The sequence below is a fragment of the Solanum dulcamara genome, chromosome 11 (genome assembly GCF_947179165.1).
Source record: "Solanum dulcamara chromosome 11, daSolDulc1.2, whole genome shotgun sequence".
Lineage (NCBI taxonomy): Eukaryota > Viridiplantae > Streptophyta > Magnoliopsida > Solanales > Solanaceae > Solanum > Solanum dulcamara.
In genome coordinates, this window is record NC_077247.1 from 54647115 (window position 1) to 54673120 (window position 26006).

The window sequence follows — 26006 nt, forward strand, 5'->3', positions numbered from 1 at the left end:
ATAATAATCAAAATATTCATTTCAAGTATTTTTTTATATTACGAATTTGACCAGAAAAAAATATGATTTACATAGTTAATAAATTTAAAAATTAAAATATATATTTTTATTCTAAAAAATGCTACACGAAGGCAAAGAAGAAAATCCTATGTGTCAGTGCTTCTGTTGGTTCAGATTGATCCATTCAACTTATACTTAGGGCCGTTTAATCATGTGAAATGTTTATTATATGTGATGAAATTGAAGTTTTGTTTAGATATGTAGTTTGAATTTTAAGTTGTATTTTTTTCATAAATATAAAAATTTATAAATTGTGAAAATTATCCTAATTCTTTATATAATCTTACCAAATAAGTAAAAATAGAACATGAATTATACTGTACTACTCTTTTGAAATTGTTTCTTTGAGCTTTTTGTTGGTTAATATTATTAATAACTATATTATCATGTTAATTTTCAGTAAAAATTTCACCACGCCTTTAGTATTCTTGTAAAAAAATATATAAATATAAAATATTAATTTATTTATTTTTACAAAATATAAATCTGTGGATCAATTTTTATATTTGAAAAATGTGAAGTAAATTTCCAAATCAAATTTTTTATTAAATTTTATTTTTATGTCATGAAATAAAATGACATATTCAAACTTTAATTTTAATCTTATAATTTCAAATCATTGTGACCTAAAAGCCTCTGCTAATATTAATTTCCGGAGAAGCATGACTTGGGTTATTGAAGTTGGTGCCATGGGCATGGAGTAGACTACTACTACTGCTCTATAGAATATAAGTCAAACTCGAATTGGTAATTTGAAAACTGAAAGCGACGATGGCGGACACACTCGCTGCTCTTAGGTCTTTAATGTCCTCTCACTCTCCTCCTCTTCACGCTTTGATTGTTCCTTCCGAAGATTATCATCAGGTTCCTTCACTCTTTCTCCCACTCTTGCAATTTTTTTTTGTGATTTCATTGGACTTACGTTTCCAATGCGTTATTGGATGATATTACAGAGCGAATATGTATCGGCACGGGACAAAAGGCGCGCATTTGTTTCTGGATTCACCGGAACTGCTGGTTTTATTTTTTCTTTCTCAATCACTCGATGCTGATTTAATAGTCGTATTGTTTTCGTTTGGCACTGCTGATTATATAAGTTTGCATTGGTTGGTATGAAATTAAGCAGAATATTATTCCTAGGTTTGGCTCTTATAACATTGGATGAAGCACTTTTGTGGACCGATGGGCGGTACTTCTTACAGGCAACTCAGCAGCTTAGTGACCAGTGGAAGCTCATGCGTATGGGAGAAGACCCTCCCGTTGATATCTGGATGGTCGATGTGACTACTCCTTTCCTAATTTCTAGTAAATTCAGTTACCTGCATTACTTTGTGCTTATTCTATAGTGAGATTACTCTTGTCTTGCTTGTTGCTTAATTTGCATCAAAACTACCATTGCATAGACTCATTGACGCCTACTTTGTTGGTTTTGATAATTAGTAAATCACTATATGTAAATACAGGCAGGGGCGGAGCCACATTATGGCTAGGGGTTCATCCGACCCCCCTTAAGCAAAAATTTATACTATTTATACATGGTTAAAATAATTTTTTATGTATAATTAGTAGATGTCAAACCCCCTTCGGTTAGTTCGTGTGTCTACTTCTTCAGATTTTTGAGCCCCTTATTGAAAATCCTGGCTCCGCCACTGATTATACCGGACAAAAGTTCCACAGAGTTCCTACAGTACTTATGTTTTATTATTTGTATCTAAGCTGTGATGGATACCCTCAATTGATTCAGCCAATTGTGCTGACCGGGACTGTCATTTATTACTCCCTCAGTTTAAAAAAGAATGACTTAGTTTGACTTGGCACGGAGTTTAAGAAAATAAAGAAGACTTTTCAATTTTATGGTCCTAAATTATAATTATGTCAAATGTATCAAACTGACCTTTAATTATACGGCCTTAAATATGACTCGTGGAAAGTTGAAATTAAAGTGTTGCCAAAAAAGAAAATGGGTCATTCTTTTTTAAACAGACTAAAAAGAAAAGTAGGTCATTCTTTTTGAAACGGAGAGAGTAAGTTTTATGGAAATGAAAAAAGAAAATGAAATAAATAATTGAAATTCCAAGTATCGTGTGTGAAGTTGTGTAATTATCTTTAACATACTTAAACTGAACAATGTCCTTTGATCTCATTGTTGATATATTAATCTTCTCAAAGGTTCTGTTCTCGTCAATATGCTCATTAGAACTTCCATGTAGAAGTAGTCATTACATCATTCTCCTTTGGAATGACATCCCTTCAATTGATTCATGTACTATCCTAATCTTGTCTTGCCATAATATAAGCTTCCTGTCTTAAAATAATCTGAGATCTTATTACCTATTCAATTTTAAAACTCTTGAGTGCATTGAATCCGAAATCTCAATCTTTTATTGTGGACTGTTCATTATGTATTCCAGAACACGGAGTCATATGGAATAGGCAAAGGTGTATGAGACCACATTTTTTGTTTGTCAGTTCTCATGGATCATATTTCAGCTTGATTCTCTTATATTTGTTAGATCTTTATTTTCTACAGTGTCACACTTGCCTCTCTTTAATTATTTCAGTAGATATATAGTTTGTTTTAAAACTTTGGCAGCAATAACCGAATGACAATATAGGAATTTAGTATGTCAAACTGAATTTGATTAGATGAGAATATTATTGTCTCGTCTATTGTGATTTGTTCTCCACTCCTACTGACAAGGATATGCCGTACCATTTCAACAATTATTCTCCCATGTACAAGTTTTTTCTTCTAGTCACTGTATCCTATACAACAAGGTGTTATTATTTTAATCTGAAATTGCAAGCTAGAGGAGTGTGAACTTTGTGACCCTGAAGTTCAGCTGATATGCTAATTCATTTTATAATGTGCTTTACTAGAATCTACCAAAGGATGCAGCCATCGGTGTTGATACATGGTGTGTATCAGTAGATACTGCACAGAAATGGGAGTGTGCTTTTGCTAAGAAACAACAAAAGTTGGTACAAACGACTAGGAACTTGGTTGATGAAGTTTGGAAAAATCGGCCACCTGCCCAAGCAAATCCTGTAATTGTGCATCTGTTGCAATTTGCTGGTCAGTCTGTTGCAGATAAGTTGAAAGAATTGAGGAAAGAGCTTGTACTGGGAAAAGCTTGTGCTATGATTATAACAGCACTTGATGAAGTAAATGTGTAACCATGGACCCACATTCTTTCCATCTTATAGCTTTGGCTAATCTTGTCTTGGATATTCTTCATTACTCCAATATTATTGCCAATTTACAGGTTGCATGGCTATATAATGTCCGTGGCAGTGATGTATCTTATTGCCCAGTTGTTCATGCATTTGCGATTGTGACTATAGACTCAGCCTTCTTGTATGTGGATAAGCAAAAATTGTCTCCTGAGGTTGCGTCTACATGACATCACCTTTTCATTTTAAACTGAATGCAATTGCATTTTGTTACATTTTTCTACTATGAAGTAAGCATGTATATACCATGCAGGCAAACTCTTACATGGAAGAAAATGGAATTATAGTGCGGGATTATACTGATGTTAGCTCAGACGTGGTCCTCCTTGCATCTAATCAACTCACTTCTTGCTCCTCAACTAAGAGATCTAAAGGGAACCCAAAGATTGATGTTACAAATGCCACTAATATAGGAATTGGTGCTAGTCATGCTGTTGATTTTGTAAATGACCTCATTTGGGTTGATCCTCGATCATGCTGCTTTGCTTTGTATTCAAAACTGAGTGCTGATAAAGTTCTCTTTCAGCAATCACCTTTGTCCCTTGCAAAAGCTCTGAAGGTGATTAATACTACCCCAGAACATACTTATCCCCTAAAGTTCGTTGTCTGAGCATTTTAGGTGGTTGAAAGTCTCGTAGGTCTTCACACCACCTTTGTTTGGTTGGCTAGGGGTCAAGTAGATCAATTGTTCCATCAGAAGAAAAATAATAGCAAAGAAGTACATGAAGACAATTGATGGTGTGAGCCTGATGAGCATTTGTTGTTCCATTATTATGCATTACCTCTGTATGCTTTATTGGTGTCAAACTATTTTCTTTTTCAAAAATGAAGATTCTGGTGTGAGCCTACGGTCGTTCTTATCCGACTAATTTGACACCTTTAACTATTTTTTTCTCGCTAAGCACCAACTTCTGTTGTGGTCTTTTATCGATACAGTTGCTTTCTTCCAGTTCCAAGTTTACTCCCAACTATAGTTATTTCTGAAGTTATCAGACTCTCTAACATACTAGTTTCTTCATGTTTATGAGATTAAACCAAATCTGTCTTTGTCTTCTTCTGTCTTTTCCACATCTGCTATGATCTGTTCACTGCAATATTTTTTTCCTCCATTTAATTTCTTTCTTGTTGGTATCAAAAAAGTGAGTGTTGTACTAGAAGATTTTATTGTGTGGAGATGGTAAGTTTACTACACTAACCATCTCCCAGAAAAAGTTTATTAGGATTTTGTAATATCATCTGTGTTTTTGATCTTACTTCTATTCTCAAGCTTACTGCTGATTGCTAAACTACGATATTATAATTTCTAGAACCCTGTTGAGATAGAAGGATTGAAGAAGGCCCATTTTCGGGATGGGGCAGCTGTTGTGCAATATCTTGTCTGGCTTGATAAGCAGGTATTCCAGATTCTTAGAGTTGATCTTCTAGTAATCTTTGTGAGGTACTGCCGCCTACTGCATTTGTAGCTCCCTTAGATTCTATATGTATGTAGGCATGTGTGTATGTATGTATTTCATTGTGTGTGTGTGCGCGCGCGCGCATCTATGTATATATGTGGGTGTATGTTTTCTTTTTAATCATTACACGAGTGAAGAGTGTAAGTTGTTATATACTGATAAAGCCAAATATGTTGGGGTTAGAAGTTCTGGTCTCTGCAAAACTAGAAGAGTAGAAGGATAATATCTGTCAGAAAAAGACGTTAGATCTACTTGCAATGCCTTTTTGCAAATAGTCTGGATTTTATATTTTTAGCAGGGACGTCTTCGCTTTTAGGTGTAGAAACACTTGATTCAAGCTATTTATGGTTTCAGTAGCTTGGCAAGATGAGTTCTAACCTTGTTCAAATTTTCCAGATGCAGGAAATTTATGGGGCATCTGGTTATTTCATGGAGGCTGAAAGTACCAAACAGAAGAAACAACTGTAAGTTTTTCTGGTTTCTTGTACTATTTCATGGTTTTGGCGAGTAGGTCCATGCTAGGAATTGATCTTTAAAGGATGCTAGTTCATGAAGCATGGGATATATTATACTGTTTTCCTTAGTAGTGGGTCCATGTATTGTACCTTACTTTTGCATTAATTTATTATGTTAGGGGGACTAAAAGATTGACAGAAGTCTCTGTGAGTGCTAAACTGGAGGAGTTCCGTGCATCAAAGGAGGTAAATGGTTGTATTCTGATGATAAATCTAGCATGAAATTTGTTGTTTTATACTCTTATCACTCTCTTTATGTATAAGTTATCATCATCTAGGTTGTTGAGCTGATGACTCTAGAGTTTATTTCCAGTTTGTTGCTTCTGTTTTACCGCAATGTTGTATTCAGAACCACATGACATGCTAATCTTTCTAGGGGTAATTACAGTAGATGGCTATTCGGTCATTTTAATTACCAAAAAAATGGTCATTCGGTGTATATTCATGTATACTTAGTGTATATTTCATGTATAGAATGTATCATAATGTATATTCAGTGTATAGCTCATGTATAAGTAATCTATATTGTATAGTCAATGTATACTTTCTATGACTTTTGCAAGCTATATTGTATAGTCACTGTATATTTCCTATGATTTTTGACTATTTTTTATGTTAATAAAACATGGCTATATTTGTTGTAAACTAATTAGTTTATTGTATATATTTGAAATTGTCTCATTTTTCTATTGTATCCGCATTGCAAGTGAGTGTAGTGAAATTCGAAAATAGAAAAGGGTGGCCAAAAACAAAAGGAGGTAGAAAGTACGAATATGTATTATCAAAATGCTAATAACATGTATCAGGAGTACTTGAGATAATTTGGGATAATGTTTAATTGCTTCAATTAACTAGAAGCCTTTGCCTTGAACTCTTCCAACATTGTAGCTCGGTTCCTTTTCTGATGGGTGTGATCTTTCTTGAAGTTTGCAAAATTATTAAGAATCCTGTTTTCTCAACATAGTATCACCATTATCTTAATGTACTGGGATAATGTTGCTCCTCTACATCTGCAGCATTTTAGAGGATTAAGTTTCCCAACTACCTCTTCTGTTGGCTCAAATGCGGCTATTATCCACTATAAACCCGAGGCAGAAACATGTGCTGAACTCGATCCAGATTGCATTTACCTATTCGATTCTGGAGCACAGGTATGTGAGAACTCAGAACATATATTCGAGATTGCTACTTTACATATTTCTATATTTAACATGTGTTCTTTCTATATATATGATGGTGTTGCTGAAGTATCTGGATGGAACAACTGATATTACACGGACTGTTCATTTTGGAAGACCTACTCCACATGAGAAATCTAGTTACACGGCGGTATGTGAACTCTATTAAAAGTGTTATGCATTTTTATGATGCCAAACGATGTTGGCCATGCACGATGGAGTGGAATTTCATAATTAGAGTTCTGATTTCAGATTACTGTTGCTGATCTAATCTATGTCCAGTCTCCTTCTACACATGGTCACACTTCCTTAAGATCATCCTAGAAGCATTAATCCATTTTAAGCCTTGATTGGAGAAGCTATTGGAGGCATTATCATCCTAGAGATCTCTACCTCTTTTATTCCAGTGCTTGTATCTTGTAATCCTTCTTATTCAAGTCTTAACATATATGCATTACATATGCTTTCCTGTGGGAAATTCTCTTTCTTTGCAATGAATGTTGATTGAAATCCATAAGAATTAAGAAGGAGCAAAAGTTGTCTTATGAGTAAACGAAGCAACAGCAAGTCGAAACTTCTTGCTGAAACTTTTCTGTAAAATGCCTTTGTTTTTCTTAAGGTTTTCTTTTCTGGTTTATTTTTTGAGGGGTGGCTGAGAAAGGATAATGTATGCAATACTTCAATCAGTTTTTTTTTTATATATGCATGTGGGTTTGTTCTCTCCTTTTGTTTTTTTTAACTTCTCATACTATGCTGGTTTTTCATTGTGTGATTGATTGTCTTATACTGGAAATTCTTGTTCTTTCCTTTTCACAATACTGCTTAAATGGCTAAAAGGTTACATTATTTTATGTAGGTTCTTAAAGGACATATATCTTTGGGAAATGCCAGATTTCCTAATGGAACCAATGGTATGATTATGTGGAATACTTCTTAATATACTCGATCTCTGTAATTTACTAAATTTTCTTCAGTGGTTGGATGTACCAATGCCTAAATCCACAGGCTATTATTAAGAGGCGTATGCTTACCATTTTCATTTTATTCAAATGATGTGGCCCTAGATAGTTGGCTTATTAGAACATTGTGCTTGATTACTCTTTGTAGGGCATGCTCTTGACGTTCTTGCTCGAATTCCTTTGTGGAAATATGGTCTTGACTATAGGCATGGTACTGGACACGGGATCGGGTCTTACTTAGATGTACATGAAGGTAAACTTGCCATTATGATTGAAGAGGTACTTGTAAGGAGCAATTTATAATACATTTAATTTATTTTTGGCAGGGCCTCATCATATTAGTTTCAGACCATCTGCACGGGATGTGCCGCTACAAATTTCAATGGCTGTAACAGATGGTCAGTAGGATCTTATTACATTACGAGTTATGAAGTAAACTATTCCGTAGCATAATTTATGCCTCTGCATACTTGAATGTATTTTCACTCTTAACATGAATTAGTAGGTTTGAAATGCTACTTTATGAAGGACGGGCATTAGTAAATATCCTATCCTAACATAGTTGGTCCTGAAGTTGCTTACTGGAGATCTACAACTTAGAGAACTGATATGATCAGGGGAAATGTAATGCTTCTTTAGTTGTACTAGTAAAAGAAAGGCCTATCAATAAAAACAGGCAAAACCTCGTCATACCCTCCCATGTTGTCCAGCTTGCTCAATAATCTAATAGTTTTACCTTTCTAGATTCTTCTGCACATCTTTATAGTTTTCTTGTTTCAGCTTTTCAGAGTCTTAACATTCATATGGTATTTTTCAGAACCTGGTTATTATGAAGACGGGAATTTTGGTATAAGAATAGAGAATGTTCTTATTGTCAAGGAGGGCAATACGAAGTTCAACTTTGGCGACAAGGGCTACTTATCCTTTGAGCATATAACTTGGGTAAGTTTGTAAACAGCATGTTTTATGTCTATGTACACATGTGATATGCATCTACCTGGATGTTCTAGATGTACAAGTGTGTGGTGCGATTGTACTTTTGCAGTCCAAGAGGAAGCAAGACATTCTCTGTCCTTTTCCCTTTCTGTCTCTTTAAAACTTTGATTTCACTTTCCTATGATGTATATGCCACTTCCTAATTCTATAGGTTGGAAATGTTATGTGTCATGAAGGCAAGAATCTTGTTTGTTTAATGTAGGCACCATACCAGAGGAAACTAATTGACGTGAGCCTTCTGGTGCCTGAAGAGATTGAATGGTTGAATGAATACCATATGAAATGTAGGCAAATTCTTACTCCTTACCTGAATACATCTGAGATGGAATGGCTGAAGAAGGCTACTGAACCCATTGCAGTTTGAGATGCCGCATTTGTTAGGGGATTGGAGTAGAGGTTAATCAAAGGCTACGGATCCTTTTCCAGATTCAAGCCTTTAATCATATGTAGTTAAATCATGTATGCGCTAATGTGTGCAGGCATTTTACCATATTTATTGTTGCCTAGTGGAGATGAAAGATTTAGCTTCTGTCGATTTCAGAACGGGGTCAACACATTTTGAGAGATCTATTGGTGCACATCAAGAAGATGCGACAAGTCTATGGTGCGTTTCGACGGAATTAATACGTATTCATTTTGCTGGCTCGTTTGTTTTACTCTTCTCCTTCCCCCAACTTTGTTTTATTGTATACAGCTCCCATTATCTTTGAACTCCATTTGCATTAATAGGTAACAACAACATCACCTGTAATAAAAGCTCAAAACTGCTTAATGGGCACATAAAGTTTTCTAAATTTAAAACATACAGCTGGAATCTGGTCCAAAGTCCTTAGCTTTTAACAAAAATTATAATCAAACGCAACTTCAAATTTTTTTAAAAATACTTAGAAATCTATTTGACCAAACGGCTACTTATAATCGCATTTAAAGCAAGCTGTTAGTTATTGTCTTTGACATGGGCTCATTCCAGGAAGAAGATATTGTAGAAGCAAATGCCTTCCCTTTTCCCTATGATCAAGACCATTCTGATCATCTAAATAAACAAAATTCTACTTATTAATTAAAATGGTTGAGAAAGTGTTGACTCAACTAATAACACCTTCTCTAAGTTGCAATCAAGGATCTGATATTGTAAAATGCCGAATAAAAGAGTTACTATTGTCCTCCTTTTCTCCGGCATATCTGGCTCGTTCGGATTAGCTGATAGGAAATAACTGACAAGTTTTATGCGTCGAAAAATATTATTAAATAAGTAGTTATGTATTTAAATAGAAGTATTGAAATTACTAATATGAAGTTGGTGTAAAAAATGTTGAAAAGTTGTTCTTATCTTAATTTATATTTAAAGTTATAAATTTAAATGTATCCTTGAAAAGAGGAATAATGGATATAGAGAAAAAGAAAAGTTAGAATCTTTATTCTGGGAACTCTATTTTGAGAATTAGAATAATGATTAAGGGTGAGGGAGTAAAATATTTGGTCATATCAAAAGTGTTTATATGCTTAAAAACTATAAATTGGGTTGATTGATTTGTGACTTTTGATTTGTTTTGGCTTATAAGTAATTTTGAGTGTTTATCAAACACATAGATAAATTAAGAGTGCTTATAAGCAAGGGCAAAATCAAGTGGGAAGAAGGAGATTCATCGCTGAAAAATTGCATTTTATATATATAAGGTCAAATTTAAATTTTATGCATATATATCCTATAATGAATCCTTATAACATCGTTGGGAAGCTTAACTTAGTGGTCAATGATGTTCAAATTATCTTCAAGGTTGTTGGTACGATTCTCGCTATATTAGTAATTCCATCCTTATACACGGGCAAAGTGAGAAAAAGAAACATTTGAAATTTTTAAAAAGACTCAATGCAGCAGGGCAAAAGTAGAAAGTGGGACATGACAAGACTAGTTAAGATTAATCTTGTTTGCTGCACCATGACAAGGTGAGTTAAACTTTTGACAAGTTAAAGATTAGGTTGAACACATAGATAAGCCTTTGAATTTGATTGGATTTTTCTCTCAGACACCTTAATTATGTTGTCTTTCTATTAAACTCTTTAACCATACATAATTTGTATCTTTTAAATATTCATTGTTGACATTGCATAAAATGTTTTATCACGTTTGAAGAGCGCGTAAAAAAAATTTGAAGGGACTGATGTGGAATCCATTTTGTGACTGATGCTAAACCCCTACACTTAGTGCTTTCTCTGCCTCATCTTCAGTTTCTTCACATTTTCCCTCAATTCCTTTCCTTCTTTATATTGCATTAATACCGTTCTCACCAATTGCTCTATTTCTTCCCTTTTCACCACTTTCTTGGCCGGCAATACCTTTGGCCTAACGGCCACTCCAAGTTCTTCCGTAAGAATAGTGGCATTTTGTCTCTGTTTAGCATATAACGGCCACGCAATCATTGGCACACCATTTGTTATACTCTCAATGCTAGAATTCCGTCCACAGTGTGACAAAAATCCCCCAACTGATGGGTGGCTCAAAATTCCTGCTTGATCCGTCCACATATGAATCACTAATCCAAAATCTTTTGTCTGTGTTAGAAAACCTTCTGGCAAGTACTCAGGTGTGCCGTCTCCCCATTTTCCTGTCGTGAAAAATGACTTGTCTCACCACGCAAATGAACTTCTGGTGACTTAATTCCAACCCCAAAGCTAACTCAGTTAATTGCTTTGACGAGAGAGTCCCACCAATCCCGAAAGATATGTATAGCACTGAATTAGCAGGAATTTGTACGTCCAACCAATTTAGGACAAAATTCTTACGATCATCATCTCCAGTACTCCGACCATCAATGATTTGTTGGTCGTATCTACACAACGGTCCAATCGGATAAACCGGTGACTTCACGATTTCTTTTAATATTTCATTTTCTCTAAACGCTTAATTTGAGTGTACCGGTCTCCACTTCTTCCCAAGTGTTCATCATAATCCCATCCAACAAACAGAACCCAACCCCAAGTACTCGAGATAATCCTGATTGTTGATTGTTGCGGTCTAGTATTGGATCAACCACGTCTTCCGGTCGAACCGGTTTGCAACCCGGGATTTTCAACGGTTGATCCTGATCTACATATTGACCCTCAATTTCTACGTCAAGGACCGGACAGTACACAGTCAAAGCAGTAAACCACGCATTCGATGGAATGTACATATAATTAGGTAATCCAAATTCTTTTGCAATTGGCAAGGCTTCAGTAGAGAAAATATCAACAATGAGAGCGTCCAGAATATGCTTCATTGCAAATATCGGGGACTTAACGACATGTAACGTTTCACGTACAAGCTGGTATTTCCACTTCATCATCAATCAGCTTCGATTTATTGGCGGATTTGAGAATCTCAGTTTCGGCCAGAGAGCTGTCAGAGGTGATAACAAAAACAGACCAAGACGTTGTCGAGGGAGGCGAGACGGTTTCCTAGGGCTAATACGGGGATGATGTGGCCTAAACCTGGACTTGAGAGTATACCAACATGAAGTAGTTGTTGTGAGCTACCCATAGTCACAACTACTTTTTTGAAGAAAAAAAAATGTGAATGGTAGAGAGTAAGATGAGATGAAGGTATATAATGAAAATGAGGAGATCGAGAATGAAAAAAGTTGTTTGTCCTGATTGATTTATTTATTGAGCAAACATGTTACTCCCTCTATCTCAATTTATGTGGCATATTTCTCTTTTCAAAAATTACATAGTTTAATTTTGAATATTAATTCGGACGGAGAATATTTAACAACGTAAAAAGTAATATAAGTTACAATGATTGTCAATAAAGATATATAAAAAAATTATGATAAAAAATAAACTTGTTTGAATCTCAAAATCCAAAAAATGTCACATAAATTGGGACGAAAAGAGTTTAAATTATTGGTGACTTCACGTATTCATTCGCGGCATGTGATTGATAGTGTGGGGATAATACGTAATTTATAAATAATTGATCATCAACAATACTTAATGACTGCGCCTCAATTCTAATTAATTAAGGAAATCATAAAGATTAATTATATAAATTAATCTCATTATTGAATTCTATTGTATTCATTGAGATTTGTTTACTTTGGGTTGGGTAATTAAAAGATCGTCAACAAGGGCGTTGTAGTCCACAACACTGCAATTTAACTCAACTCAGTTATATCTCAAAACGGATTACAACGCTCCATTTGAACTCAACTAAGTGATGCCTATACATTTGCGCTGGATATTGGTCTACGTTAAGCTTTATGTGTTCTGTAATTTACAGTTTGGGGTTCAAATAATTTCGTAATGAACCAACCTCATTATTGTTTGTCTTGATCATTTAGAGCCCGTTTGGATAAACATAAAAAAAGTAACTTTTATGTATAAAGTGCTTTTAGAACTTTGAAGTGCTGAAAGTTATTTTTATAAATAAGCAGTTGAGTATTTGGATAAAAGTGCTTATGATGTGAATTTTAAGGTTAAAAAAATAAAAAAAAGATAGTTTGAGAATTTAGTTAAAATATAAAGGATATAAAAGTAATTTCTATGGTCAAAGAAAATGACTTTAAGCACTTTGGAAAAAAAGTTAGAAATCCTAACTTTTCATTTCTGACTGACTTTAAGAACTTTATGGCTTAAAGTCAGCATTAGACAAACACGTCCAAAAGCTAAAAAGGGACTTTAAGTTAGTTTTGACCAACTTAAAGCCAATCCAAACGGGCTCTTAGTTATTCTTTGGAACATTTTAAAAAAAATAAAATAAAAAATTGGTAACTGTAAATAATATATTTCATGAGAACAGATCAGTACTTGAGTAGTACTGAAATCATATTTATACCATCAGTGTGTTTAATAATATATCGTAGTAAGTAACATATTTATTTTTCATTCCTCATATTAACTTCAAACTACACATTAATGAGTCCTTTTAACTAATTTGACTACGTGTCAGTGGTGACTGGTAAGGTTCACAAGCAGCACAGGAATTGTTAAACTGGTCGGTACGATGGGAGATAAGTGTTACCATACTTGGGTTATTGCCAGTGGTGATAAATGGACGGATTGGATTAAATTTGGACGGGTTAAAAATGAATTAGACAAAAATGGACGGATTTACAATATGGGTAAGAAATGGGTTGGGTAAAATACGGGTTAAAAATGAATTAGACATAAATTGTGTCTGTTCCGATAAACCACAATAAGCACATGTTCACACTACTCTTTGTTGTCTATAAATAGAGGATTTTCCTCTCATTTTTAAAAATTAAATTTCTCTTTCTTCTACATATATATTTTCTTTCAAACAAAGTTGAGTCTTTGTATGATTTTGTTGCTGGCTTTTGAGTTCGCTGAAATTATTGAAGTTTGAGGTACCGCTACTTCTTTAATAATTTATCCATTTTATCTTGGGAGGAAATAATTCATAACCTCGGATACAGTGAGGGGATTAAATTTCTTAAAAACATACAGTGAATTCTGTGGACTCGGATACTATTTTTTATTTTCATCTTTATTGTTTCTGGTTTGCTAACCTTAATACAGGAAGAGTAACAGCACATATACCCTTAAATTATATTCTGACTCGAAAATACCCTTTTTTTCATACTATTGGATCAAAAATGTCCTTCGTGTCATATTATTGGCTCACTTCTATTCCTCCATTTGATGAAATAAAACGTGGCATCTATGTGTATTAATTTACGTCACCTAAGATCTCCACATAAGCACCCCATCCCATTCCACCCCACCCCATTAATTAAAAGACAAAAATTCACCCATTAAAAGACTCAAACTCATCCTTGACTGTCGTAGTTATGATTTTCTTGACTCCCGTAGTTATGGCTATCACAATTAATTTGCAACAGTTTTTAAGCAAACTATTAATTAACTATTTAATTTGCTAAACTATAGTTTTCATCCCGTAGACATATCTAACAAAGGGTGATATGTTTATTTTTCCAAAATGGCAATTAAGCAAATGTGCTACCTGATCAAGCAGGTGCTTTTCTAGAAAGAAGATGGGTGCGGTCGAGCTTGGAGTGAGTTGCAGAGCAACATAATCGTACGTTCAACGTGATTAATAGATGCTTGGGAAGTAGCTGAAGTGTTCTTCCTAAAGCTAGGCCAACAACCAAGAGTGTCTGACTGCCGCAAATTATTACGGGGGTTGCTTAAAAACTGCTGCAAATTAATTATGGTAGCCACGACTACGGGAGTCAAGGAAACTATAACTATGGGAGTTAAGGATGCGTTTAGGTCTTTCAATGGGTGAATCTGGGTCTTTTAATTGATGGGGTGTGGTGAATGTTGATGTGGAGATCATATGTGATGTAAATTAATACAAATGAAATGAAACTTTCATTTCATAGAAGTGGGTGAATAATATGACGTGAAGGATATTTTTGAGCGATAAAATAATTTTAAAATATATATATTTTATTTTAAATAGTTAAAAAATAATTTTGACAATTTTCACCTTTTATAACGAAGTGGACAGCAAGCTATAGGTACAAATGGTGATTAGTGACCCGTACTAGTTCCAAAACACCCATAGGACCAAATCTACGTGTTAGCTGGAAAATATTTTAGTATGTATCTCACACAACTAATATTAATTGTGTTAGGCAACGGAGTATTAACTACGGTGCAAAAAATTACTACAATGCTACAATTTTCATCTTAAAATTAAAATAAGTGCAGTTAAGAAGGCCACAAATGTCAAATAAGAAGTAGACATCCCTGCAGAGAGCAGTCAGTTTATTACACGTCTGGCCTTGACTTTGTGGAAAACCACTCCAATATTCTGTCTTAATTAAGGATTTGCTAATCTCAAACAAATTAAGAAAAAGATTTGCATAAATCTCTCGATCCTTTACCATAACGTTTCTTACTTTCCAGATTTATACTCATTGTGTACTCTTTTTATTGAATCTTTTACGCACATATTTACGTTTAATTAATGGATGTACATATATTTTGAATATTCTATGGTAAGTAGATCTCAAATCTTCATCTGGGGTTGTCTAAAAATGGAATCTTGCAGCAAATAAACGTTGAATGGCTAGTGCCAACAGCAAAAGGTTGACCTTTTTCCTTTGGGATTGATGGGATTAAGCGCTAGAGCTTCCAGATTACATTCTTCTGTTTTTCCACCAAAATCTTTGCTCCCCAGGCACCTTTCCACCATGAGGTCAGATTTCACTCTTATTGCAACTTGAAATATGTTGTTTCGTTGAGATTATTATATTCTTTATGGTTTTCGGATTCGTTTCTACTTCCTCTGTTTCAATTTATATAGGGTTCATATGAACTTTTGGTCTTAAACACATGTAGTGACATTACTATGGCTATAAAATTAAGGCTAAAATGACAAGTTTAAAGTTAAGAGTTTTGAAATACAGAAAGATATATCATTCTTTTCTGAATAAATTTAAACGGGAAGATTGTTATATAAAATAGAACAGATGGAGTATTTATTCGTATGTTTAGGGACCTTATTCTCCTCTGGCAGCTTTTGTTTGTGGGTTCAGATTTTTCTTCCAGTTAGTATAGTATTAGAGTAGTTGTTCCATTAAGGTTGTTGCTTCCTGTTATGTTATTTTAGGTGTTGAGAGTAATCCTTGGATGTTTTCGATGAGGTCTCTCGAGAATTGGAAGTTTTATATGAGAGGATTTGCCTCAGTTAGTGAGACACTCTCTTCTAGTTGACAGTTTTGTAAGAGAGATACCAATATTGATCCCTAGGTTATCAGGTGCGAATGAAAAAAAGTTAGAAGTTTTAATTTATCATTTAAGTCTGGAGTTGATGAAGTTATTTTCCACAAGTGGAAACACTTGAGACATTAGTGTTTAACAACTGAGGCAGTATGGAAGTAGAGCAAGTGATAAGTGGATCAGCAGACAAAGCGGCTTGCAAGAGAGGAAGAAAATCTCTTACTTAAGTTTACCTACGAAAAGGAAAGTTTCGACTTGATTTCAGTTGAAGTTAGATGCAATTGAATGACCTAAGTGCAAAAGGGATCTAATTTATGAAATTCTGACAAGCTTTATCAGAACACAATCTGAGTTTTAAAATTTAGGTAATTTACCTTGAATGAGGAACATATGTTTCAGTGCTTAGTTAGTCACCATGTATATTTCCTGTTTCTACTGAGTTATAAGCTTTCATACCACTCCTCCTCTAGGCTTTCTAGTCAGGGTAGAACATATTGCACTGGGTAATAGGATTTGATGTTTTGTCAATTAGTAGTCAATGCAACTGCTTCTTTGAGATTCGCTTTGAGTATGCTGTTATATAAACCATCATTAGTCTCATTTTGAACTACACTGGGATGGACAAAAATAGATCCTCTTGATAAGGCCGAAACTTTGAATTTGGACCTCTTAATCTTTCATTTGTATTTCAATTTGACATGCTACTTATCACACATTTTTCTCTTATTTGCTTGGAAAAATGATTTTAGCTTGAATGTTCTCTAACTTCGTGTCTTAGTTGTCGTTCTTGTTTGAATGTCAGCACATTGTAAAGCAACACCCTCCTGAAAACTCCAACTTTCAGAGAACATGTTGATAGCCACCCATTCGATCAATTAGACAGGGTTGTCCTGTGCCCTGGTTTAGATTGACTTTCAGCTATAGATTTTTTTTTTATAACAGTGTCAAGCTATTTTTTCTCGTTTGTAATTTTTACCTTTTAATGTTTTCAAATATTGAATACTATACGTTTAGCGAATTTAGAGATTGAAAAACTTTTAGATGAACTAACATGCCCACATGACCTATAGAAGAAAAAAGTATTTTGAACAGTGTTGACATGTAGATACTGCAAAGTAAACAGACCTAAGCGGTGAGACACAAGATGGATGACTTAATAAGCTATGTGGGGCATTCGTGGAAATGATGTCAAATCTCTATTCAAGCAATCCATAGATTTACATCAATTTTATTGCTCTCTTTTTTTCATCCTCCAGAGTCTTGGATTATTCATCTATTATATTTGATGACAATAATGATGCTATAATTGGTCTCTTAGCATGATCCGAAACTGTTATTCTAAGCGTGTGTAGGTCCGAATCAGGTACAGTTTCTACAAAAAAATAAAACTTACAGATATTAAAGGCTGATTGCGAATGGTCAAATCTAGCAGCTTCCAACTCACAATTAGAAAGTGGCGGTTTCTATTGCATGTTTTATTTATCTTTCAGTTTACTTTGTTTTTCTTTACTGCATATAGGTTTTGTACAATGTTACATCAATCAACTGCAACTCTGCAAGAAGCACTTTGTTCAAGTTTTATTCTTTCTGCTGATCAAATTTTTTTGATCTTACAACGAGATGATATTTCCTGCCACAGAAAATGTGAACCCCTCTTTGTTCAGTTCCTAATATATGCTGATTACAAACCAACTTGAAAAAAACTGTTTAGCCCCAAATAATTCCGTCTATTTCAATCCATTTGATTTTTGGGAGAAGATAGTACGTGTTAGTGTAGCATTTCTACTTTAGATTTTAATATATTGGCCCAATACAGAACAAGGACAATTTTTGGTATCTCTATTTCCCTAATCATCATCAACATGGCCGCTATAATGGAGCGCGCTGATGAGAATCTCCTTCCAGCTGTTTATAAAGAAGTCAGTGAAGCTTTTACAGCAGGACCATCTGATCTTGGGTTTCTTACATTCATAAGGAACTTTGTGCAGGGAATTGCTTCACCACTGGCAGGTATTTTAGTTTTAAATTATGACCGTCCCACGGTTCTTGCAATTGGTATCCTCTTCTGGGCCCTATCAACCGGTGCAGTGGGTGCGAGCAAGTATTTTCTGCAGGTTGGCTTCTGGAGAGCAGTAAATGGCTTCGGTCTGGCAATTGTGATACCTGCTTTGCAGTCCTTCATAGCTGATAGCTATAAGGATGAAGTCAGAGGGGCGGGATTTGGGTTTCTTAATCTAATTGGTACTGTGGGTGGGATAGGAGGCGGTGCTATAGCTACAGTTATGGCTGGTCATGAATTCTGGGGCATACCAGGATGGCGCTTTGCCTTCGTCGTGATGGCAACTTTGAGTACTTTTATAGGATTTCTGGTCTTCTCTTTTGTTGTTGACCCAAGGAAAAAAACCAGTGGCCAGCGTGATATTTCAAAACACTCAGACAGGTAGTTGCTTTGTATATACGGCTTTATGTTCGTCAGTTGTTCCATTTCCTATGCTGTTAAGAGTTTTCTACTCTTTGGTTTAATTTTTGAGTTTTCCTTTCTCATGCTAGGGATGAATTGATAGAGAAAGGACACTCAAATATCAATTCAGTGTCAATTTGGATGGAGTCCTGGACAGCCATGAAAACTGTCATCAAACTCCAAACGTTTCAGTTCATTGTTTTGCAGGGTCTAGTTGGATCCCTACCTTGGACAGCCTTTGTTTTCTTTACATTATGGTTTGAATTAATCGGTAAGTGGCTGGTTTTCAGGAATTAGCATGTTGGATTTTCTTGTGCTGATATAGCCTCTGGCAGAAATGCAAGGTAAGGCTGCGTACAATAGATCCTTGTGGTCGGGCCCTTCCCCGGACCCTGCGCCTAGCGGGAGCTTTAGTGCACCGGGCTGCCCTTTTATATACATTTTGTTTAGTGTTAACTGCATCAATGGTGATCATGAACTTCTGATGCAGGTTTTGATCATAATAGTTCAGCAGCACTTGTCAGTCTATTTGCTGCTGGATGCGCTTTAGGTTCCTTTTTCGGTGGAGTAGTTGCAGACCAAATGTCTCGAATATACCCTCATTCAGGACGCATCATGTGTGCTCAATTTAGTTCTTTTATGGGCATCCCATTCTCATGGTTCCTTCTTCGAATTATCCCCCCGTCCGTAAGCAGCTATTCCACATTTGCTGTGACTTTATTCATAATGGGGCTCACAATCAGCTGGTGTGCTACGGCTACAAACGGTCCCATGTTTGCAGAAGTGGTGCCTTCAAAGCACCGCACCATGATTTATGCTTTTGATCGGGCATTTGAGGGTTCATTTTCTTCTTTTGCTGCTCCAATTGTAGGGATTCTCGCTGAGAAAATGTATGGCTATGATGCCAAGTCTGTTGATCCAGTATTAGGGTCTGCAAGAGAGGCTTTAGCACTGTCAAAAGGCCTCTTTTCAATGATGGCCGTGCCTTTTGGTTTATGTTGCTTGTTTTACACTCCTTTGTATTGGACATTCAAGCAGGACCGTGAGAATGCAAGACTTGTTGCTGCAAAAGAAACAGAGATGATATGACGATTCCACGCTTTTCATTTCTTTGTTTATTCATTCTTCTTGGTTCTTTGGGTTCATCTGGCTTCAGTTCATTTGGATTTGGGTTTCTTTCTATGACCACTTTGATGAAATGCTCCTGCACTGCTGTAGGCCAAAACAAAATATTCCCTTTTAATTTTGCAGATATTTCATTTGGTGGCGGCAATGCATCAGGACAACAGATTACGTAGGAACAGATGATACTCATAATTCAAAAATGTAATGGTACTAAAACAAGCAGACGCTTTCACCTTACAAAGATATGTAGGCATCAGGCACTCTAACACTGAAGTAGCTGCTTCTGCAATGGCTAACTGGAATAGAAAGGTGAGGGGACAGGGTTTGCCTGTTTGTCTATGTAATATTGTAAATCCTGCTATTTTTAGAAGTTAGAAGAAAGCAACAGAACTTTGCGTAGCATCCCTTTTAGCACGATTAAGTTGTTAATACCAGTCTTTACACTATAAACGGGAGTTAGATAGTGAAGTTTTCTTCTTAGACAATGCATTTTTCATCTATATTGCTCTCCCATTGGTTTTCTTTGTGTTCATGACAATGCTGTTCAGCCAACCTAACAGTTCATTTCTTTTTCTAGATGTAAATGAGAAGAACTCCCAACTTGAATACTAAGCACTGCATAGGAACCAACCTGCCCACTTAATTGATATCTGTTTCGACCAAGATCTGTCTATAGGTTCTCATTTCTTTATCGTTCAACCAAGACCCCCCCCCCCCCTCAAGAAAGAAAGAAAGAATAAAGGAGATCAATACTTTCCAAATACCTAAATAATGATGATATTTATTTAAAAAATATTCGCTAATCGATACGCGTCAAAGAAGTTAAAGCTAAAATTTATATACTCCATGAAAATCAGACACTCAGATAAGATGGCACTGCAAGTTTGCAGACACCACATACAACCCAGCAAGCCTCAAAATGGTACAGCATCTGATCGGAAACACTATTGCCAGCATCAGAGAAAAGGCTACACGCATCGCGTGAAGCTTATATTGACCACAGTTCCACCTTGCATAGCCCTTTTCACGTTTGATTGAAACAACTCAGGATTATCTCTCAACACAGCTGCAGCCTCGAGATTAAGGGGATCTTCATGGTTTGGTTCCTGCACATGTGTAGAAGGGATAAAGTGATTGTATATTTGTTGTATATATATGTGACAAACTAAGAAGATGTTGCAGAGAATCATAATGTACCGTGAAAAGAAGATACAATCCATAGATAATTGTGTTAATGTTGAGAACAGGTTTCCAATCTTCTCTAAGTACGTTGAGGCATACATTACCCTCCAAATCGATATTAGGATGATATACCTACATCTCATACAGAAAGCTAATGAGAATCATTTTCTCTGGTGCATGTCAGAATATATACGAGTGGAAAAGAAGGAAAAACAGCTGTACCTTGGTCTTGCACTTGACTTTTGGTGGTTCATGTGGATAGATTGATGGAACCTGGAAAGAGAACAAAAAGTTTCCTCCACTGCAACAACAAAACCAGGTTTTTATTTGGATGAGAATCGACACAATATACAAGTCCTAAACTCTATATATTAAGGGGGAGAATGGGGGGTGCTATCAGCTGTGCAGAAGGAATTACTTACGCATAGTATCCACCATCTGGCTGAATTTTAATCTCAAAGCTCATCAACTTATCCTTTCCATCTGGAAATGATATTGTACAAGAACGGGGCAGGTTCAGCTCGGTAATGTCTGCAAAAAGTAAGTTGAAGGGGATAAGTCTCAGGTGAGAATAAATTCACCATAACAAAGATTGAATGGAAGTTCCATATGAAACAACCCAATGATAGACCATGAAAAGAATAATACAGTGGAATAGTGCAATCACATAAAGGAGTTAAAGATCAAGCAAAAAGATAATGTGATCAAAACCTTTGCGTAGACGCAGTTCCCCAGCAGTCTGCTTGTTACAAGGGCCCCTCGCATTGCCATTCTCAGTATCCTCTCTTTGCTTCTCTTTTACTTTGAACAATCTGATCATTTTTTCCTAAAACAAATTACAAATCAATTCCATGAGCATATTTGTCCAGAAATAACTTAAAAAGTGGAAACGTAATTCACAAGATGCAGACAGTGTAGTTCTACAAAGGATCATTAACCAACAGCAATGATGAAAGTGAAAGATGATTCAATTTTCAGTAGACCACCAGCTCTACTTGGGCAAAGTAGTGTATTTGTACCGGTCATGAAGATCAATGTAAATAACCTGTGGAAACCATCTTCAAACAAAAAAAAAGAATGGAAGGGACTTCTCACTCCTACATGAGGAGCAATGTATTTTTAAGCAAGTTCATGGTTCTGTATATGATAGGGAAGACTCCTACAACATATTTCAGTATGTACACCCTAATTAGAGCAAAACTCTGTAACTTTCTTTAGAAATCAAGGTTAATTTTTTTCTCAAAATTTCAATAACTCACAGCGGTAAAGATGAATGTAGCTATCAACAGAACCATTACAAGAGTCCTAAATTACATGGAAAAGGGATTTAAAATAAACAGATAAATAAAAATCCAATCTAATGTCAGCAACATAAAACGAAGAAGCAGTACGGAAAGCAAAACTTTTTCCTATAAATATCCTTATATTCAGTATCAATCAATTATCCAAGAAAATTCAAGAAACCTAACTAAAAGTTCAAGAAACCTAACTAAAAGTTCAACCCCAAAACACCAAAAAGGCATGTATAACGCAAAGGGTGGCGGATAAAAAGAAAGAATTCAAGAAACCTAACTAAAAGTTCAATCTTTTAGAACAAGAAGATAAATGACAAAACCCAACAGCAAAAGGGGGGCGAAAATTAGTACATGCAAAGAAAATTCCAGTTGTTCAAGAATTGACAATGGTGAAACAAACCATAAACCCTTAAATCAGAGGAACAAATTAGAAAGAGTTGGGTATTCGGGGTGATGGTACCTTTTGACTCTTGAAGAAAGCGCAGAGAGAATTGATTGAACAAAAACCTTCAACGGAGACGAGGGCACGAAAAGTTGTTTTAGGGGAAGTAAAAATTGTCTCTCTTTCCAGTTTCCATACAATGGGCGTCTTAAAGTTCTATTCCATATTCGAAAACAAATGTATTTATTTTTTTATTTTTAGAATTTTCTTTTATTACATCTGGTATACGGGGGATGGGAAACGGAGAAGGATCATATTTGTTTTTATAATTTCACGAATAAGTCATATTTCTTCTTTATTATATTTTTTAATATATTTATTCTTTTCCTCCAATTTAGGACATATTTATAGTCTCAAAAAAGATCATATTTATTCTTACTTTAAATCCTCAGGTCATTAATATATTTGTCTTTATGCTCTCGAAAAAAACATATTTATTTTTGTACTCTCAAAATGGGTCATAGTTACCACTACGACATTAAATCAACGTATTTATTCTCTTCATCCAACTTTGAGATCATATTTACTTTTGTATTCTAAAAATAATATATTTATTTATATTGCGTTAAATCTCATGTCTCACCTTACCTTTTCTATAGGGATCCTTCGGGACATAATTTTTTTTGGAATTGATTTACTAACTTATTTAATAAATAGGCTAATATATTTTTTTCTCAATAAATGAGCTAATAGATTTAATTGGAAAAAATATACCTCGTAAATCAAATAAGAAAATTAAAGTAAAAATGCGGATTTAATGTCACAGAGATAAATATAATCCTTTTTTAGAGTATAAGAATTAGATAGTCAACTAAATAAGTTATTAAGATCTCCAGAAAAAAAAAATATAATTCATTTGATATTATTGAGAAATTTTAAAAGTTGTCAGATTATTGATATTTATATTTTAATCCTTTTTAGGTAAAACGATAAAGATAATTCTTGTTTAGGGAGCTTTGATGTTGAGTTTATAATGCATATAATTAATCATTATTTGTATTATATTTTAATACGTATCATTTTAGTATTAATTATGTTTTTTTGTGCTTAATATTATGTTTTAAACGTGTAGAAATAAAACGGTATGAAAATGAAGAGAATTAAAGCAAAAATGTGATTAAAAGATTAAAGCGGCAAAGAAAAAGTAAAGGAGCAAGGAGGATGGAAGATAAAGATGGCGTTTGGCCATAGAATTTGGGAGCTTGAATTCAATTTTTTGTTTTCAAATTGGTGTTTGTTTATAAAATTTGCACAAAATTTCAACATAACTGCAAATAATAATTTACATCACACAATTCTCCAAAAAAAATAGAATTTGAAATTTCAAATTGTGATTTCATCAATTTTTTGGAAATATTAAACTTGACCAATTAGGTTATATTTTTGTAAAAAAAATGTCATTATAAATTTGAAAAAATAATAATTTATCTTTTGAAAGATATTAACATCGTATTTCTTGAATATAGGATGATTTAGATCTCATTGCGATAAATTTAATCGCTTGGAACATTGGGACGACTTTGACAAAGGCAGTATTTGATATCTTGATTTCTTTATAAATATTCAAAGAGCTTATGTGATTTCGAGATCACTCTTCAAAAAAATATTTTATCCTTATATAGGTCTTTATACATGCATATTGGGATTTAATCTAGAGTAACCTCCAAAAACTTTAATAAATGTTGTGTTCATCTTATATGGATGTGGGATAGGGGTGGTGATGGTAGGGTGGGCAATTTATTTTATTTTTTTCAAAAAAAAACTTAAAGTTTTTTGGATTTTTTTTTGGGGGAGGGGTGGGGATGGGGGTATGGCTGACGGATTGGGTTGGGAGGGCAATTTTTTTTTTTGGGGGGGGTATGGTGGGAGGTGGGGTGGGGGACGGAGTAAAAATAAATAAATTTCTTTTTTTGTATGAAAAATCATTTAAATAATAATAATAATGTAGGGGTGGGGTAGTATGAGTTGAGGTATTAACAATTTAACTTTGATTTAATATTTTTTTGGCTTTAGGAGATTAATGTGGGTTACAACCATTTTATTCAAATCATATTTGACTAAATTCATATTTACCCATATTTTATATGGGTGAATTTTAATTCAATCCATTTTAACTCAATTCATATTCAATTTATCCAAATTCAATCTAATTCACCCATTTGTCACCCCCAAGAGTATCTCACACCAGAATTTAAGTTCCTCTATGACCATGATATTTTATTGAGCAAAAATTCACGGGAAGTAAGAAGCATATGATTAAATAAGTATATATGTAATAATAGCCAAATTTAAAGTTTTAAAGAATTATTAATAGGATTAATTTAGTAAAATATATCCCTAGTTAAAGTTTTTTAAAGGGAGTATTAAGTAATATGAAATAAAAGGTGTACTTTATTAGGCTATTTCTTCGTTAAGGGTGTGTTTGGTACGAAGAAAAATATTTTTTAAAATATATTTTTAAATTTTTTCATGTTCTTGCTACTATTTTTATTTTATAAACACAATTATATGAGTATTTTCTTATCAATTAACTAAAAAATTGAACCGTTAAATATCAAAAATCAATAATAAATATTGTATTAATTTGATTATTAGTTTAGTTTATCCATAAATCAAAAAATAATAAATTAAATTTAAAACATATAAAATTTTACTGAATCAATCGCCGTAAACCCCACATGAAAGAAATAAGCTAGCATTTGGCTCTAAACTTCCAAATATTCTTAGCAGGTTATTTTTTTGTGAAGTTTTGGTAAAGTGTCACCATGTATTTGGCTACAAATTTTCCCAAGAATATTTGTTTATTTCAAAAATATTATTTTGTACCCGTAAATTCTAAAAATTATTAAATACTCATAAGTTTATATCATTATTTTATAATGAACATGTTCCGTTAAAAATAAATCTTATAACATAATTTATAACAATCAACAATAAAAAAAAAATAACATTATGGGCAATAACAATACATTAGTCGAATTAAAAATAAATTATTCTTTGTTTCTAATCTTGTCACCTAAATTATTCTTTTTCGAAATAGTCTGGTTATTTACTAATAAATAAAAATGTTATTTAATGATATTGATTGACCTCGTTAATAGAGTAAGTTAGTAAATAATTATTAATTAAAATTAATAAATAATAAATATTTTTATAAAATATAAAAATATAAGATAATTTTAAAATTTTTAAAACTTGTCAAATATTAAAACTTGGCCAAATTCTAATTTGTTAGGTATGTGCAGAAATGATTCGACCATGACCATTATAATACCTAGGTAAAACAGAAACATCCTAACGTGTAACTTACTTCGTTCTTTTTGTTTTTATCCAAAATATTTAGGTTATCTCTGCCAAAACAATCTCTCCCAACTTCAGAAAGCAACAAAAAAGACGCCATAACTTCATTTGCA

At 34.1% G+C, this 26006-nt stretch overlaps 3 protein-coding genes and 1 pseudogene across 5 annotated transcripts; 2 read left to right on the forward strand and 2 right to left on the reverse strand.

The window, feature by feature from the left end:
• Positions 1–694: 694 nt before the first annotated feature.
• Positions 695–9204, forward strand: LOC129874539 (aminopeptidase P1-like). Of its 2 annotated transcripts, XM_055949837.1 has the most exons (17): positions 695–924; positions 1014–1077; positions 1201–1340; positions 2941–3225; positions 3327–3449; positions 3548–3853; positions 4602–4688; positions 5145–5212; positions 5383–5449; positions 6280–6414; positions 6512–6592; positions 7298–7352; positions 7549–7653; positions 7727–7798; positions 8218–8342; positions 8599–8792; positions 8876–9204. In XM_055949837.1, the coding sequence occupies exons 1-16, from the start codon at positions 832–834 to the stop codon at positions 8758–8760; spliced, it is 1968 nt and encodes a 655-aa protein (XP_055805812.1). In that variant the 5' UTR covers positions 695–831; the 3' UTR covers positions 8761–8792; positions 8876–9204. The 2 variants fall into 2 exon arrangements, with proteins under 2 accessions (XP_055805812.1, XP_055805811.1); XM_055949836.1 differs by having other exon boundaries at positions 8599–9204.
• A 1384-nt stretch (positions 9205–10588) lies between these two features.
• LOC129874258 (anthocyanidin 3-O-glucosyltransferase 5-like) lies at positions 10589–11956 on the reverse strand (annotated as a pseudogene).
• A 3166-nt stretch (positions 11957–15122) lies between these two features.
• LOC129872333 (uncharacterized) lies at positions 15123–19817 on the forward strand. Its single transcript, XM_055947288.1, has 4 exons — positions 15123–15564; positions 17905–18528; positions 18639–18820; positions 19040–19817. The coding sequence occupies exons 1-4, from the start codon at positions 15479–15481 to the stop codon at positions 19636–19638; spliced, it is 1491 nt and encodes a 496-aa protein (XP_055803263.1). The 5' UTR covers positions 15123–15478; the 3' UTR covers positions 19639–19817.
• A 610-nt stretch (positions 19818–20427) lies between these two features.
• LOC129872334 (probable NEDD8-conjugating enzyme Ubc12-like) lies at positions 20428–22817 on the reverse strand. Of its 2 annotated transcripts, none has more exons than XM_055947289.1 (6): positions 22612–22817; positions 21568–21682; positions 21279–21387; positions 21079–21157; positions 20872–20988; positions 20428–20780 (listed from the first exon to the last, which is right to left on the reverse strand). In XM_055947289.1, the coding sequence occupies exons 2-6, from the start codon at positions 21674–21676 to the stop codon at positions 20643–20645; spliced, it is 552 nt and encodes a 183-aa protein (XP_055803264.1). In that variant the 5' UTR covers positions 21677–21682; positions 22612–22817; the 3' UTR covers positions 20428–20642. The 2 variants fall into 2 exon arrangements, with proteins under 2 accessions (XP_055803264.1, XP_055803265.1); XM_055947290.1 differs by lacking the exon at positions 22612–22817 and adding an exon at positions 22503–22559.
• Between the last annotated feature and the right edge of the window lie 3189 nt (positions 22818–26006).

Bases quoted from the DNA above. Each gene is read 5' to 3' on its own strand.
- LOC129874539 (XM_055949836.1), top strand. From the start codon at position 832: ATGGCGGACACACTCGCTGCTCTTAGGTCTTTAATGTCCTCTCACTCT. The intron at 925-1,013 runs GTTCCTTCACTC...ATGATATTACAG, and splicing joins CTTCCGAAGATTATCATCAG to AGCGAATATGTATCGGCACG. The intron at 3,226-3,326 runs GTAAATGTGTAA...GCCAATTTACAG, and splicing joins TTATAACAGCACTTGATGAA to GTTGCATGGCTATATAATGT.
- LOC129872333 (XM_055947288.1), top strand. From the start codon at position 15,479: ATGGGATTAAGCGCTAGAGCTTCCAGATTACATTCTTCTGTTTTTCCA. The intron at 18,529-18,638 runs GTAGTTGCTTTG...TTCTCATGCTAG, and splicing joins ATTTCAAAACACTCAGACAG to GGATGAATTGATAGAGAAAG. The intron at 18,821-19,039 runs GTAAGTGGCTGG...CTTCTGATGCAG, and splicing joins ATTATGGTTTGAATTAATCG to GTTTTGATCATAATAGTTCA.
- LOC129872334 (XM_055947289.1), bottom strand. From the start codon at position 21,676: ATGATCAGATTGTTCAAAGTAAAAGAGAAGCAAAGAGAGGATACTGAG. The intron at 21,388-21,567 runs GTTTTGATCACA...TACTTTTTGCAG, and splicing joins GGAACTGCGTCTACGCAAAG to ACATTACCGAGCTGAACCTG. The intron at 20,989-21,078 runs GTACAGCTGTTT...TATGAGATGTAG, and splicing joins AAGTCAAGTGCAAGACCAAG to GTATATCATCCTAATATCGA.